At 41.8% G+C, this 17,465-nt stretch overlaps 1 protein-coding gene across 1 annotated transcript; it reads left to right on the top strand.

The window, feature by feature from the left end:
- The first annotated feature begins 1,654 nt into the window (after window positions 1-1,654).
- Window positions 1,655-16,105, top strand: NOM1 (nucleolar protein with MIF4G domain 1). Its single transcript, XM_042043905.1, has 11 exons — window positions 1,655-2,590; window positions 3,397-3,521; window positions 4,452-4,647; window positions 6,432-6,755; window positions 7,280-7,390; window positions 8,164-8,331; window positions 8,921-9,042; window positions 12,739-12,871; window positions 13,238-13,369; window positions 14,080-14,189; window positions 15,068-16,105. Exons 1-11 carry the CDS (start codon window positions 1,679-1,681, stop codon window positions 15,243-15,245), a joined length of 2,511 nt encoding a protein of 836 aa, XP_041899839.1. The 5' UTR covers window positions 1,655-1,678; the 3' UTR covers window positions 15,246-16,105.
- The last annotated feature ends 1,360 nt before the right edge of the window (window positions 16,106-17,465 follow it).

The following is a 17,465-nucleotide window of genomic DNA, read 5'->3' as shown; positions in this document are numbered from 1 at the left end:
ATGACAGACAAGCTGTCACCAGCTGTGCAGAGCCAGGAAGATGTGTGCCTGTGGTACGTACACAGATCCCAGCAGTGGCATCAACCTTGCCCTGCACGCTGCTGAGGGTGGAAATGCCCCAAGAGAAGCTGGCAGCTGTCACAGAATCCCAGAATGGGTCGGGTTGGAAGAGACCTCAGTGGGTCATCTGGTCCAATCTTCCTGCTCAAGCAGGGTCATCCCAGAGTACACGGCACAGGATTGCATCCAGATGGTTCTGGAATACCTCCAGTAAGGCAGACTCCACATCTTCTCCGGGCAATCTGCTCCAGTGCATGGTCACCCACACAACAAAGTTCTTCGTCATGTTTAGGTGGAGTTTCTGTGCATCAGTTTCTACCCGCTGCCTCTTGTGCTAATGTTTGGTACCACTGAGAAGAGCCTGGTTCATCCTCTTGGCACCCTGCCATAGATATTTATTTACATTAATGATGTCCCCTCTCAGTCATCTCTTCTAGAGGCTGAACAGGCCCTGCTCCCTCAGCCTGTCCTCATAAGAGAGATGCTCCAGTCCCTCAATCCTCTTTGTACCCTCCACTGGACTTGCCCCAGGAGCTCCATGTCTCTCTTGTACTGAGGAGCCCAGAACTGCACACAGCACTCCAGCTGTGCATCACAAAGGCTGAATAGAGAGGCAGGATCGCCTCCCTGACCTGCTGGCAATGCTCTTCCGAATGCATTCAAGGATCCCAAGGCCTTCTTGGCCACAAGGACACACTGCTGACTCATGGACTGCTTGTCATCCATCAGCACCCCCAAGTTCCTCTACAGAAGGACATGGCCGTGGATGTTTGCGCTGGCACACTCAGGAAGAGACACCCGAGCTTGGCAGGGTTGGAAGGGGCTTAAAATGCGGGTCTTGGCAGGTGGAGGAGAGGCCAGGGGCTGGTGTCCCTCGGCTCCTCAAGAGGCATCAGCAAGAGCCTCATGCCCCATGGGAGCCTTGTGATCACAGCCAGGGTGTGAAGGACAAATTGTTCCAGTCCCTGGCATAAGAAGATGGACAAGCCTTGCATTTTCTTTCTGGAGCATGTCCAGAAAGGGATAATGGAGGTGCTGAAGAGTCCGTAGCATGTCTTATAAGCAACAGATGAGGAAAACGGTGTTGTTTAGCCTGGAGGAGGCTCAGGGGAGACCTTACCACCCTCTACAACCTCCTGAAAGGAGGGTGTAGCCAGGTGGGGGTTGGGCTCTTCTCCCAGGTAGCAAGTGACAGGATGAGAGGATGCAGCCTCAAACTGCACCAGAGGATGTTCAGGTTGGACATTAGGAGAAATTTCTTCACAGAAAGGGTGACTGGAATGGGCTGCCCAGGGAGGTGGTAGAATCCCGGTCCCTGGAGGTGTTTAAGAAAGGACTGTACGTGGCACTTAATGCCACGGTCTAGTTGCCGTGATGGTGTTCGGTCATAGGTTGGACTCCATGATTTAAGAGGTCTTTTCCAACCTAATTCATTCAGTTATTCCGTGATTCTAAAATACATACGCACAAACGACGGGATCTCTACGGACAGAGAGCCTTTGGTGCGGCGCTCAAGAACCCCGTCCCCTCAGAGCTGGAGCCGCCTGCGCCCAGCAGGGGGCGCTGTGCCCGCCATGGCGGCAGCGCGGCGGAAGCGGCCGCCCGGCCCCTCTCCAAGATGGCGGCGCCCAGGCGCGGTGTGGCCGCGGGCGGGATGAAGCGGGGGGCGGCCGCCCGCGCCCGCCGCGGCGGGAAACTGGATCGGCTGCGGCAGGCGGTGCAGGACTATGTGCAGGCGGCCGGAGGCCAGCCGTCGCTGGCCCTGCTGAAAGACTCGGGGAGGCAGAGCCGCAGGAGCCGCCGGGACGCCAGGAAGGAGAAGCGCAGGCTCAAGCGGAGCCGCCGCCGCCGACTCCAACGCGGGGAGCTGGTGGAGGTTCCCACCGCTCCGGCCAAGCCCGCCCCGGCCAAGCCCGCCCCGGCCAAGCCCGCCCCGGCCAAGCCCGCTCCCGCCGCTCGCCTCGGAGCCCCGGCTTCGCCCGCCGCTGGGAAGCAGCGGCCCAGGCCGGTGTCGGCACAGACATCGGCAGCCCTTGAGGCCCTCTCGACCGCCGCAGCCACCTCGGCGCGGAAACGGGCCCTGCTGGAGGCCAACGAGGAGGAGGAGAAGGAGATCCGGCGGCTGGAGCGGCAGCTGGGGCTCGGGAAGCGGCGCAAGAAGCAGGAAGGTTCCGCGGCCGAGCGGGTGCCGCAGAGCTTCCTGCGGGACGGGCTGGGATACGTGCTGGGAGCGCTGGGCACACGGGCCGGGCTCAGCCAGCTGTGCGAGAGCAGCGACGAGGAGGAGCAGGAGGAGACCCAGCCGGGTCCGCGGGAGCGCCCGCCGAGGAAGAAGGAGGAAGATGAGGACGAGGAGGATGGTGAGGACGAGGAGGATGGTGAGGACGAGGAAGCTCAGGAAGACACCTCAGACCCCTCCGAGGCGGATGACGTGGAAGGACATTGGGAGAGCGAGAGCTCGTCCCCCGAGGACAGCGGGGTGCCAGAGGCCAGCGAGCCCTCGAGCGAGGAGGAGGAGGTGGAGGCAGAGGTAGGATGTTCTCCTCAGATAGCACAGACCTGCTTCCCAAAGCACGTCCCGCAACCTGAACATAAAGCAGAGTTGCATCGCCGCGGTTAAGCCCGGGTGTTTGCTGTCCAGTTGGGCCATGTGGAGTGTTGTCCTGGTTCAAAACAGCCGGGCCCAGCGACAGTGTTGACTTGAGGGGTCTGCCAGGTCCTAGGGACACTTGTTAGGCATAGAGGGGAGAGTTCCCGAGTCATGCTGGTGGCAGGTAATACCCTCCAACACAAGGCATGTGGGAGCTCTATATGTGTGAAATCTGCAAATAAAAGGAACTGCCCTGGCGTTTGAGTGTAAGAATATGATTAACTCTTCCGTAAAGAGAGCTTGTGTTGAAATTAGCAGCGGTTACACACTGAAATGTTACTTTCTGAACGATCTCAGAGGTTCTGCCAGTATTAGGTCTTGTTGAATGGGTGGAGGAGAGGAGGTCATACAGGTCATTTAGCCCTCATGGGCCTAAACTTAAAGTGTCGCTGATAAAACTTGAGTAAACCCAGGACCTAAGATGTCAGGTTTTAATGACCATAACTTAAAGAAAATTTCATGTATAGGGAAGAGGGGCTTTGCTGCTATCAAGTTTGTTTTAAAGGGTTACCTTTTTGCCTGCTTCTTTTCTGCATGTTGTTCCTTTGACATTGGTTATTACATGGTAAGATATATCCTTAACTAAAAGTTTGGTATTTTAATCTTAAATAGAGATGTGTGTTTGTGTTCAAGTATTTAAGATACTGGTCTCATCTGATACCTTGTTTTCTTCTTTTTCTGGTAAGAGTGATAATCACGGTGTTACAAAGTATGTTCCTCCTCAAATAAGGAAAGCTCAGGAGACAGTAGATGACAAGAAAAGAGAAGAATTGGGAAGACTGAAGAAAATGGTCAATGGCCTCATTAATAGGTAATGTAATAAGGAAAGTCATTAATCTTTCTAGATCAATGTGACAATGCTCATCATTCAAGCCCAGGTGGCAAAGATGTGACTTTTCTCTTCACAAGCTGATTTTAAGTTGGCAATCATGTCTACTATTGTTAAGAATAATTATCTTTATTGGTATAAATTCTTCAAAGTTAGTCATTATAGGTGTTGAAAAATCTAGAAAATAAATTTAAGATTGGGCTGAATTCCACACAGCAGTTGCCTGCAAGTGCTAGTTATAATTACTAAGTGTCAGTTGGAGTTGGAGTATGCTTATAAAAAACCTCACAAGAAAACAAGTTTTGGGTTGTCTAAGGTTTTTTTAAATTAAATTTTTCCAACACTACAACTGAGAAGGAGCAACCCTTCATATATTGAAGTACTGAAGAATAGAAAAAGTAATTAACATTCATTTCAATTTTAGAGTGGTTTTTAAATAAGAAATCTATTGGCAATTTTCATCCATTACCTGTAAAACGCAGACTAGAGTTTGTTCAGTCATTAGAAATTTGATATACCATATGGTTAAAGTATGAATTACTTTCATACTTAATTTCTTCAAAGACTGCGATGTGCCATAGTTAAAACTGCTAAAACCAGTCTGTTTTCTTGAGAAATTTGTTCAGTGTGACAGTAAGCAGATTGACAGTGCTTTGTAAATACTGCTGCTAATGTGTTTTTACAAGTAGTGGGTTTTTTTGCAAAAAATTACACTCAAATTAAATGTACTGTACTTTTTTAGTTTAGAAAACACAGTAAAATACAAAAGGTCCCTTACAGTCATCTTGTCAATCTTCAATCTTTTCTTCTGAAGTCAAACTAGTTTCTCTAAAAAGAATAGTTGTTTGTTAGGTGAACTCAAAACTGTGTAAGGAGAAGAAAGAGTGAACACTGGAATTTGTTTCTCCATAGGCTGAGTGAACCAAATTTGTCCTCCATCAGTGGACAGATGGAAGAGCTCTACATGGCCAACAGCAGAAAGGACATGAATGACACTCTGACAGACATTCTCATGAATGCCTGTGTTACTGCAGTTGCCATGCCTGCAAGACTGATGATGGAGCACGTCCTTCTGGTTAGCATCCTTCATCATAATGTAGGAATTGAGGTAATTCTTGTGCTTGGGACAAACTTTGAATAATAATAGATACTGTAGAGTGTTTTCCTTGTTTTCTTTGAATTGCCTTGTGATTTTTAATTGTGTGTCACTAACAAGCATCTTTAGTTGAGTTTCATCAGTGTTTTGTGGCTTATTTGCAAGGCTTCCACAGGTGAAAGGGTCTAAATCTGTTGCTTTATCTGATTTTATTTCCTCCATGAGTTACCACTGGTCAGTTATAAAACCATCATTTTTTCATCAAAATCTTTCTGCCCCCAGTAATCAAAAATTTTTAACCTTCAGCTTCTCTTCCCTTTAGTTGCACTAATCCATTTCTGTTCTCATGGATACATGAGGGTATTGTTTGAATCATGTGTATCCAGATAAGAAAAGTGTTACAATTACAGAAATCCTTTTACAGATTTTCTAAGCAAATCATGCAAATCATCAGTGGAATTAAGTAGTTATAACATGGAATAATAAAAACTTTAAAAAGCATGGCAATTTTTTGAGGAGATTTTGTGTTGTGTTTTTAAGCCTGATGAGTGAGATAAAATCTCTCACTTAAGCTGATGCTGAAGCTACTGATGTCAAAGGGAAGATTTTAGCTAATTTCAGTGAAATGTCTCTCAGGAAACAGTTTTTTCAGCAGTATGTTCCTATTAGATTACTCTTTTTTTCCCCCTGCCACATCTCAGTGCAAAAGATGTATTAATGCAAGTTTTTCAGTTTGTCATACAGTGGCCTGAATGCTGGCTCTGAAACCATATTAAATATCAGATGGATGCAATTACAGCAGCTTTCTCCGTGTAGCCTTGGCATTAAATGGTTTTTTTGTCCCTCTTTGTGCTTGAAAGGCAGTTCTGACTGCAAATATAATGTTTCTGTAAAATAAATATACAATGTGCATTACATGAACGAGTGATAGTACAGCTGCACTGAAGATTAGGTTGAGCAATGCAGGAGTTGGGCTCTGTTTATAAATTTGTGCAGCCACTGGATAGTTAACACTTAAGGTGGTCAAGGTTTGTAAAGCAAGTCAGTACTGCTGCTGGGACTTCTGGTTTCCTTAAGAACAGCATATTTTAGCACAGTAATAATGGGTGAGAGGTTTATTTAGCAGCAGTGTATTCATTGTCTCCCTGTGTTTTGGTAGGCTTTCTAATCCCAGCCTTTAGCATCAGTTCTCTCTTCAGAAGTAAATATATTCCAAAATTTCTTTTCCCGGCTGTACCACTGACAAACATCTAAGAATTATCCCCATTTCAAAAGCAGCTTAAGCTCGTGCTCCACAACTGTGAAAACTTGGTATTTTGGGGATTTTTTTCACAATATTATTTTTTTATCCTCCTGTTAAGGATTTTGTTCTGGAGTGCCGAACTCAGCAATGATTTTGGTTTTTGACATGCGGCTTTTCCTGGATGAATGACTAGCAGTAACAGCATGCTAGCCTGACAGCTGGAAAGATGCTAATATGTGTCCATGAAAATTATGTAAATGTGTACTGTAGGTTCATAATACTTGTTTTTCTTGCACAGGCTTTAAAAGGCAACTGGATGTCATATATGAGGTGTAAATGACATAGACTTCTACAAAAACGTCACACCTCTTAAATATTTGTGTATGTAAATGTCGAACATCCATATTGGTTAAGAGAAGCAACAGTATTTCTTTAAAATTAATAGTGGCAGTGACCCAAAAATGAATGTTTTACAGACATCTGTAAAATCTACTTACAGTTAATGGCTGGATTTTTTTTTCTTTTTTTTTCCCCTTGATGGAATTGTTGCCAGGTCGGTGCTCACTTTTTGGAAGCCGTGGTGAAGAAATTTGATGAACTCTGTAAAAGTGATGCTGAAGGGAAAGAATGTGAAAATCTGCTTGCTTTGATTGCTCATCTGTACAACTTCCATGTGGTTCATTGCCTGCTGATCTTTGATATTCTGAAAAAGCTTGTTAGCACTTTCACTGAAAAAGAGATTGAGCTGATTTTATTTCTTCTGAAAAATGTGGGCTTTTCCTTAAGAAAAGATGATGCATTGGCTTTGAAGGAACTGATCACTGAAGCCCAGAGGAAAGCAAGCACAGCAGAGAAGAAATTCCAGGATCAGACTAGGGTATGTGTTTGTTTTAAAGATTTTATATTCTCAACAGACTGTAATAAGTACTTGGATACATAGTTTAATTTACAGAAACATTTTCTGCTACATTCTGTTTAGGTTATAAATTACCATTAGTGTGATATTGAGTTACTTGCATTCTTCTTGTTTGTCTTTCCCCGTTAGTTCTTAGTACACAGACACCAAAATGCTTCTGATGGGTGAGACAGGACTGGTTTGTATCTTATGCAATGGTCAGATTTTCTGTTTCATGATACTTTGTGCCCTTCAAAAAATGGTCACTGAGGCATGGTGTTTAGCAGATGAAGCTTGTACACAAATTAGTATAAAAGGGGTTAAAGTAAACTTGAACACAAATTAATATAATAGGGGTTAAAGTAAACATGTTGTATTTAAATTTTGATGTATATAGCCAGCTGAGCTGCTTATTCTCACAGAATAGTAATTTCAAGGTACACTCTTCTACTTTACTTAATAAACCCACAGCACATAATCTACAGAACTCTTTCTTTTCCCAATAGGTTCGTTTTATGCTGGAGACTATGCTGGCACTTAGGAACAATGACATGCGTAAGATTCCTGGTTATGATCCTGAGCCAGTGGAAAGACTCCTCAAATTGCAGAGAGCGCTGGTGAGAACTTTCTTGGCAGGTGTAGCCTTGTTCTTCTTAATGCAGGAGTAATTATTTGTATTGGATGTCAGCTTTCCTGGGGGTTTTTTGTTTTCTTTTTTTTTTTTTTTTTTTTGACAGAGAGGGCAGTTTGTCTAGAACAACCCAGTATAAAAGAGGTGAAAGTAATTTATCAGTGCAGGATGTGCATATCAGAATAAGCTAGGTAACCTAGTTCTGTAGGTTTTCCTCTCTTAAATTTTTGCAGTCCTCCTGGTAGGCTTCTAGACTCTTTTGTTGAAAGTTTGTTCTTTGTTCACAGGGTTTAAAATTTTTATTTGAACTGTACAATACATAAGGCAGTTTGTTGTCTTTGTATGTAATCACAAGTGTTCAAAAGGAAAATCATGACCAGATTGTAAGATGCTGCAATGTCAGCATCATCTGAATTCTAATCAAACTTCATGATTGGAAGATGCCTACTTTTTAGATTATTATCTCTTTTTTCAAATAAAAAACCCAAGAGCTTCTACATGTAGATTTATGCAACTTTATGCATTTAAAAAATTACAGCATGTGGAAAATTGTAAATTCTTTTCAGGTTGCTGATTGAAACAAAGGTTGGGGAGGAAACATGGGAAGACCTTTATGGAGATACAAACTTGTATGTTTAAAGTTTTTGTTTAAAAATCATTTTTAGTAACTAAAGTATTTGTTGTTTTCTGTAAGAAAAGAAAAAAGAGTTTCAAGTAAAAGCTTTTGTGTTGGTTTTTACTTTTGTTTTGTTATTCAAGGTTCACAGCAGTGGTTCAGGAAAAGACACTCAGCTCCGTGTGTCTCTGGAGTCTCTCCTCAGTGCTGACCAGGTTGGTCGCTGGTGGATCGTAGGGTCATCCTGGAGTGGAGCACCAATGATCAGTGATACAAAAAGCCAGGCTCAGCAAAAGCTGCACGTAGGAAAGGTAAATCCAAATTTTAAGTCTAAGTGTTTGTGATCTGAAGATTTTTTATACATGTCATTAAGTTCATTTCAGAGCCCACCAAAAAAACCTTCATGTGCTCTTGTAAGACCAAGATTTTGGACTGTAAATTCTGCTCTTAGATTTTTTTAAAACATTATACTCATCTCCTTCAAAAGAGCTGTTACTACAAATATGGTATAGCTTGTTTTTTCTTATCCTGTGGAATTGCTAAGGTGAAAGAAGAGACTTAACAATGGATTTGCTGGTAGGAATTCTGACAGGTTGTGGTGTCTGTCTGTGGCATATATCCAAGCTGATTCCAAAAGTAATGTGGTGAGATGGTCATGGTGAATTACTTACAATAGAAAAGCACATCTTAAAATTAATTGGCACAATTGAAGTAAATTAAAATGTATTTCCATAGTTGAAAAAGCTCCCGATGATGTCTGTGCCTCTGGACAAAAGCTCAGGACCTTTGGATTGGTGATTCATGGTTTACTGGAGAGCTTCATTGATGGTGTTATTTAAGGTATAGAAATAGCTTTTGTAAGGCAAACATAAATAAAATAGCATATAACTTTATTTTCAGGTGAGTTCAAAAATAATGGAACTTGCTCGTAAGCTGAGAATGAACACTGATATCAGGAGAAGTATTTTTTGTGTCTTGATGACAAGTGAAGACTTCATGGATGCCTTTGAAAAACTTCTGAAGTAAGTACAGACTAGCACAAAAGACATCCCAGAACTAAAAATAGCATTAAATGGGTTTAAATACAGCATTTCTGGTCTGAGCTTAAATGCATTTAGTTGATAATACAATTAAAAGAAGTACATAGCCAGGAATCCACATAGGGTAAAAGAGTTGGAGAAGGGAACCAGAAACCTGGTATAAGGATTAATGTGGGCAGGCAGAACTGACTGGCGGTCAGAGGAAAGGAGTAGCCCCTGTTCCTGTCACTCCTGGCTGTAACTGTGATTTGCAGCATCTTTTGATGTAAGGAGCCTGTGTCTTTTTGCATTGGATCTGTGTATCCCAGCAGAGTGGATGGAAGGCTGCTGCAGGCTTGTTTCCTTACAGGGGCAGAGCAGAAGCCCCTCTAGAACATCTCGTGGTTTTGTTGCTGGATTGCTGTGATTTCTGTACTACTGCCTCTTCTTTGACTTCTTGCCACCTTGTTAAGCCATCTCTGCCCATACTTGTGTGACCTGGTAGTGTTCTAATACCTCCCCTTCTCTCTTGCATAATTTATTAGCTTTGGGTTTGCTTCCCATTAAGACCAGTTTCCTTACCCCTTGACAAGCAGCTCTTCTGAAGAAGATGTGATCAGGAAAAAGCTCAAACTGAGGTATTCCTTGTGTTTGTCAGAATATTCATTGTAAGTCTGTAGTAACTGGGAGGGGAGAGATCAGGTCTGAACTTTTCTGTCACAGCCTTGTAGCTCAAGGGTATTGTCTTACCAGGATGGCATGCAATTATTTAATTTGCTTACCAAACCAAAACAGACTTTGTAATAAAGTCAACTAATATTTGATTAAATGCCACTTCTGCAAAACACAGCTTGGATTTAAGACTGTGATGGAGTCATTCCAATATCTTAATATGGCCTGTTCAATTAAAAGAAATTAGCTGCTGCTGCAGCTCTTGCCAAGACCTGGTAGCTCAATTTGCAAATTGGACTTGACTCTCATCTGTGCTATTTAAGCTGGTACACAAATCTGAATACATACAGGCTTGGCAGAAAATCTCTCTTCAGGCTCCCTGGTGTGTGTTGGTGCTGATGTTTATATGGCAAACTCAGGGAGAGGAATTCTTAAATCTGCCCACATCTGGCAGAGTATAATGGAAAGTATACAGAATTGTCAGTGAAGGAATTAACTTCAGTGTGAACATGTGTTCCTGAGTTTATAGGAATTTGTATTCATGTGTTTGATGTCAGTCTCATGAGAAAGAGCATATAAAGAAATATTTTAACTGCTCTTGTTGATTCATCTGCTGCTAGTTCTGTGGCAGAGTTGAGATGTGGTTAAAGGATAATTTAAACTATTTAAAATCCAGACTGCTATATTTCTTCCAGTTCCTTTCCTCCTTACTGCAGATGAAAGTAATTAGTTTGAGGCCAGAGCAGCTTCCTGAAGTGGCTCAGTGATTGCAGAGGTGTCGGTGAAGAGACAAGGTGACAAAGAGGAGGGAGTGAGACTGGATCCTCTTCATCAGCTGAAAGGCCACACCTTCACAAACCACAGTTTCACTCAGGAGAGAGAATGAATCCTGCTTAAGTTTGATGGAGAGGCAATTTTTGAAGTTATCTTGTAGAGATAAAGAATTTGAGAAACTTTCCATCTCAGAAAATACTGAGACACTCATAAAAGGCTCAGCTATCCTACTGGAGTGAGATGTATAACTAAGGATAACAAGTGTCTACCAAAGTGATTGTATCTACTAATATAATTTGTACTGACTTTTAAAAGGGGATTCAACAGTTGCTATTTTTGATCTAAAGGCAGTGATAATCTTGGGCTTCAGCTGATGATAACTAACCTACTTGGAGGCAGGCTTCTGCTGGTGATAAATAACCTACTTCAGAGGCAGTTATCCCATTTACAGCAGGATCATGATACACAAGTCCATGGGAATACTGTAACTCATGAATAATTGAATCAGTGAGGTGCTTGCACATTCTTTATCAAAGAATATCAGGCTTATGAAATCTATACAGTTTTGTGGTGAAGCTCAGCAGTGAAAGATAGTCCAGACTGTTAAATTTTAGATGTTTAGGAATTCTAGTTCTGCGAAGAACAAATATATGTATATATATGTATTTATATCCAAGTGTTGTCACTTGGTTACAACTCTGGCAACATGAGTATTTCCTAAATAAGCAAGTCATGATAGGCGTGATGATCAACAAGTAAAAGGAGAGTGTGCTAAACTAGTGATTGCAGTGTAACTTCCCAAGTCATCTGTTAAATGCAAATCTGATGGCTGAAAACCTGTGTACTTGTAAAAAAACCTTTTGTTGCTCTGAAATCAGATGGAACTTGGCTGATGGGAGAGCAGGTAGATTGTGACACAGACACAGCACTTGTAGTACTGACCCCTTTGGAAGTGCAGATGTCTGAATTTTCACTGCTCGTTAGCAATCAGCCTAGAAATCATCCCAGATTTTCCTACTGTAAAACTTTAAATTCTGGGGAGTTTGGGCTGAACAGCAGTGTTTTCTCTGTTCACCTGTTGTGTCTGTGGTCACATGCAATGCAGATGTCTGGAGGTGTGTACAAAGGAGGGATATTGGCATCAGGTGATGGCCAGCTACCCTACCGACAGTAGGGCAAGTTCCAATGGAGTCAGACTTGGTTAGAAAGTACTCTTGAGTTGTACTAATGCCCTGTGAAACTTGAATATGAGAAGAATTTTGTTTGATGTTTTTCAGATTCTAATATGATGCATTTTTCATTTTAATTGGTTTTAATGCTGCCAAACACTTGGCAGCATTAGGAAGTTAAGTCATACTACTCACAAACAGGTACACTGTTAGTTACTGCTCCCTGCCAGAGTGTCTCAGCCCTCTTTTAGACTGGTCAGCTAGACTGGTTGGAGTGGGAAAGCTGCTCAATCCTTGGCCTTCATACTGGGGCCTCCAACATAAGTACTTGTAGATCTTGTTTTCTTCAGGCTTTTTTAAGATGCTGTGAAATCACTGACTGTACCCTCTTAGGCTACTATCAAACAAAAATGAATTTCAAGTATCACGTAGCGTGGATTTGACCCAGAGATTAAAAAATTCATATCACCAAGTAAGAAAAACATCTTAGAATATTTTCTTATCTGTACTAAGTACCACACAAGTGAAGGGTCCTGGAAATGTTTCTCCAGAATAGGCTTACACTGATCCAAAGGCTGGATTTCCTCCCATGACCATAAGTACAAGCATGAGATAATCACAATGGGACCCTACAGTTCTTGTTTCACTTTTTAGCCTTTGTTTCACTGTTTAACCCTGGTAGTGGTAACCATGGGTGCAGTTCTACTGCTGGTACTTCTGTGCCCTCTCTTCTGTTCATGGAGAGCTACAAACATGGAGTGGGATACCTTTCCTTCCCTGGGCAATAATACTTTTATCATTCCACTTCTGTCTCTTTAGGTCTTGCTTTTGCATCTACTCCTTTAACGTCCATAATGCTTCAGCATTTCCACAGTGCCATACCAGGATACTCATTTAGCCAACACTCTTAAAGGTTGGACACTACAAGTTTTAAAGACTTCGTAGGTACTTTGTAACAAGTAAAATCTAATGTGATGTTTGGAGGGGTTTTAAAGTATTGCTCTCAGATGTTGACTGTAGCTCTTACTTTGTGTCACTAAGTTTTTCCTTACAAAATTATTCTCATTTTCTCGCTACATTTTAGGCTTGGACTGAAAGATCAGCAGGAGAGAGAAATAGTTCATGTCATCCTTTACTGCTGCTTACAGGAAAAGACATTCAACCCCTTCTATGCATTTTTGGCTAACAAGTTTTGTGGATATGAGAGACGATTTCAGGTAAAAACAATTCTGTTGCTTCATTGGTTTAGTGTCATAATTGTGGTTAGGAAGACATTACTGAATACCTGAGAATGGGTGCAGGCCTGTTAAGATCTTGATCCCAGGAAAAATTCTGCTGGTATAGCTAAGCATTCAGTAAGGCATACTCATGGTCAGATCTGAATAGGAAATGAAATAACTACTGCTGAAGGTTTTCCTTCTTCTGTTTTATGCATTTTAAAATAATTGGAACAGTCTGATCAAGCATTTCTGTTAATTAACAGAGGGCTTATAAAGAATAGAAGGTCAAAAGGTTTGCTATATTGTTATTCATTTAAACAGGCACTTGATTTGCAGGATTATTTTTTTGCCTTTGACCCCCAGGTGACATTTCAGTTTAGTATTTGGGACAAAATCAGAGGTTTAGAAAACCTGTCAGCTGCTGCCATCTCCAACTTGGTGTCACTGCTGGCTCACTTAATAAGGACAAAATCACTGCCACTTTCAGTTCTCAAGGTAGGTGTGTTTTCTTTTCAAATCCTTCTGTTTTTCCTGCATTTGCTAGTTCTATGGAAGGTGTATTTTCTGTGTTACCTATGCGGTACTTTAGCTGATTATGCTAAGACAAACTTGTTTTAAAATTATGAAATTGTTCCAATTGATTATGTTTATGCTATCATTTTGGGAAAGGGGAATGTGCGGTGACCCAGGCATAGAGAAAGTCTACATTTCTTTATCTAGAGCAGTTGTAAGATTATTTCCTTTAGTGTATCCAGAGTTGGAACTGAGGCCCCTTTATTAACAGGCTTTGCCAGTGGATTTTGTGCTATGGTTTTTAGCTGATGTTGTTTTTATTAGACAAGAAAGTGCTGAGTAGATTTCTTGGATTTCAGAATGGGGAGTCCATATAATTCTATTAGAAGAATAACTGAATTATATTAAACAGGCAATTAAATGGATTGTCCCAGGTACTTACAAAGTATTTATCTAATTGAGAAATTACGTCTGGTATTCTGGTACAAGTAGATTTCTATTCCTTAGAAGGCTTTTTGCTTTCCTTATTGATTGGCTTTTGCAGGCAGCATTCTCAGGTAATTATTCTGTGCTAAACTCAAAGCTCAGTAGATGCAGAGGCCGGTTGGTGTGCTAAAAACTCTTCATTTAGGAGAAAAGACCGGCTGTTTGAAATACTTGAATTAATCTAATTCTCGCTCTCTGTCTGCCAGGTAATTGAATTCAGTGAACTGGACAAACCCAAAGTCCGTTTCTTGCGACAGGTATTAAGCACACTGTTAACCAAAGCAGATGAGGAAGAACTTACTGATGTTTTTATGAGGTAAGTGATCACTGACACCTCCACAGAACCCTTGTTGAGTAGTAATTAACATAAGAAGTTTGCCAATTTTGTTTGGAATTACACTGTGCCTTTTCCACCATTAGCCCTCCATCCCTTAAAATGTGAGCTCTCCTGGCTGAGTGGGGGAAGTGTGTCATTTGTGTGTTGGTACAGGCTCTGACAGAGATGCAACTGTAAGAGGTGTTACACAAAATAAGGCCTCCAGATATTCAGTGTATCATTTTGGTCATAGGAATTTCATGAGCCAAGTTCTGTAATTGCCTGTTTCCCTTATCGCTGTATTACCCGTGTGCAGTGGGATTTGCTCTGCCAGCAGTCATTGCTCGGAGGTATCATAAGAAGGAAAAATAAAGTGATACTAATGAGGCAAAGGTTTGGGGTATTTTTATAGGGTTTTTTTTCAACATTCTCTGAAAAATCTTTTTTTTGATATGGAACAGAGTTGTCTGGAGAGTCTGGGAAATCTCCATCCTTAGAGACGCTTAGGACTTGAGTGGATAAGACTTGCAATGTCACATAAAGTTAGAAAAAATTAGTTGGTGATGTTTCAGCTGTCATGCAGCAACAAAAGGAAGCTTGAACACGGTGTTTGCTTTGGTTTTTGCTGTAATGTAATTGTTTACATAAAGTAAGTCTGAGGCTGCACTATTCCATTTTGTTGTTGAGGGCCAGTTGTATGTCAAGTGTTTGGGCAGTTTGCCAAACCAAGGTAGACTTGGTAATTTGAAAGCTTCTTCAATAAAACTTCTTTTATAGGTTGTCTTTTTTCTACAGCCCTTTTTGAAGAAGATGATAAAATGAATCAACTTCTGAAACGGGAGCAGACTAAATAATATTTTTGATCTGTATCTTTACAGGGTATCTGACAACCCCAAACTGGGAATGCTGCGGGAAGGGTTGAAACTCTTCCTTACCCACTTCTTACTGAAACATGCACAAGCCCAAAAGAGTGCTGAAGAAGCTAGCTTGTTAAAAGAGAGAGTGGAACTAGCAACCAAGGCTTTGGAGGCAAAAGAACCCAAACTGAAACTATAGTTCTGTTTTTTCTAATAAAACATACGGGAAAACCAAGCTGGGGTCTTTCAGACCTAAATAATTGAGAGTGAGGAGAGCTGTGTTACTCTAAAGGATCCATTTTTTAATATAAGCAGTTGCTGTGCTCTACATGCTAGTTAGAGATTTAAATTAAGGAGATACAAGGCCTTTTTGAAGAAAGGGAAAATGTAGTTTTGTCATGTCCCTTTTTAGTACAAGTGCTTCATGCTAATGGTTGGTATCTGGAGAAGACAGTGGATTACTCTTCTATAATACTCTGTCAGCAGCGGTGTTTTGCATTGCATATTCTAGCCTTTCATTTAAAATAATAAAAGAAACTGCCTTAGCTAAAGGCTTTTAATGAGGGATCATGGTACTCACCTGAAGAAAGGGGCCACTAGATGGCACAAGCACTGGTGAGTCGGTTTTGGGAAGAAATCAACTTTTTTCTTAAAGTGTTGGAAGTTATTCACTAATTCTGTGAATTGTTTCCCTGACTGTGGGTCAGGAAAAGATCTTCAGTTGGATTCAAAGCTGTAGCAAAGCAACTTGAAGATCTGTCTTTGCCCAATTATATAGGGTTTAGAGATCACAGCGTAGTTTTATGGCTTTTTTAGCCTGTTTTTCACAGCTTTAGAATTGGAGTTGCTGAATCACTTGTGTTAATCAGATTTTTCTAGACATAAACAATATCATCAATATGAGTCTTTTAAGGAGAGAATACCTCCCTTAAGAGTTTGCTCACATTTTTCATTTGGATGCTTAAAAAAAAATAGGCACATTTCTTTCTGTGACGCTCTTTTAATGGTTTGTTTCTTTTGTCACCTCACCACTACACATTAAACTGCTGTTTTTCTAAATGCTTTGGTGTTTGTGTTAGCTTTGCTCTGGCTGGCCTGGCAGGAAGGGAATGACCTTAAACTGGGTGGAGGGGGGAAGTGCTTTCTCATCTGCAATGTGCATCTGTGATCTACCTGTGTTGGAGTTGTCAGCCTTATTTCTGTAGCCAGACTTGCTGTCTTAGGTTACAGTGTAAGATGTAACCAAAAGTATGTATTCCATCACCATCTGTTGAAACCAGGTGGGGCAGTGTTCTTTGTCTCTTCCATGACACATCCCTGATAACTCCTTCCGGGGGATATCTTCTGTTAATGGGCCATCCAGCCTCACTGCATGACTTACAGAATTACATCATCCCACTGTGAGATGCCCCGCCCAGGGGGAGGAGCCGAGCATTCCTACCTGGCTATAATCTGAGGTTTGGAACACCACAGGCAGCCCTTACCTACTGGATTCCCAGAGGACAAGAACTACATAACCACCGCTGGACCTTCAGAGGAAGACCAGACCCTTCTACAGGATCCCTGCTTCAACAGAACCACATCTGTCACCCCAAGAGGCGTGCAGCCACCCCTTGATGGGACTGGTGCCACCACCCTGCCCGACAGGGTGTCAGGTTGTATCCGGACTCTGGCAGGTTAAGGCAGTGTTTCTGTATTATTGCCTTGTTATGTATACTAGTAAAGAACTGTTATTCCTATTTCTCATATAATTGCCTGAAATCCCCTTAATTTCAAAATTATAGTAATTCAGAGGGAAGGGGATTACATTTTCCATTCCACAGGAGGCTCCTGCCTTCCTTAGCAGACACCTGTCTCTCAAACCAAGGCACTTGCATCTGATGTCCAATAGACCATTTACTTATGGTGCCTCCCAGGTGCATTTGGTACCAATGGATCTGTCCTTGTTGGGAAAGTTTATTCTTTAATCAAATTGTTAAATGTAGTATACTCTGTTTGATCAGGTGTACTGTTTTCAGGGGGAGAAGTGCTTCTCCCAGAAGCCAGGGAGCTGTTTTTTCTCACCTTTCCTTTGAGAGGATAGGGCAAGTTTTAGGGAAGAAGGTGTCCTGGGAGCAGAGAGACCCACTTTCAAAATCCTGGGTTATACTAGCAAGGTAACAACAGAAGAGATTACAATCAAAAGAGCAAAGCAAGATTCTTTTTTCATACCATTGGCATCTTTTAAGTGTACAAAACTGGAAAAAAATTATTATATTTTCTAAAATTCATACCAATTAAGAGAAGTGTGGGCAGCAGCAGAATTGATGCTATTTTGGCTACAAAAGTCACAGCTGCAGGGTGTGTGTGTAAACATCTCCCTTAACAACCAACCTTGCCAAACCTTGTTATTTAAGGTTTGGAGAAGGAGAAGATCTGT

This window comes from Corvus kubaryi, unplaced genomic scaffold (assembly GCF_017639235.1).
Source record: "Corvus kubaryi isolate FWS band 111438036 unplaced genomic scaffold, C.kubaryi_AGA036_p1.0 37398, whole genome shotgun sequence".
NCBI classification, from domain to species: Eukaryota; Metazoa; Chordata; class Aves; order Passeriformes; family Corvidae; genus Corvus; species Corvus kubaryi.
The sequence above is the reverse complement of the archived record's forward strand: the minus strand, read 5'-3'. Positions and strand labels throughout refer to the sequence as shown.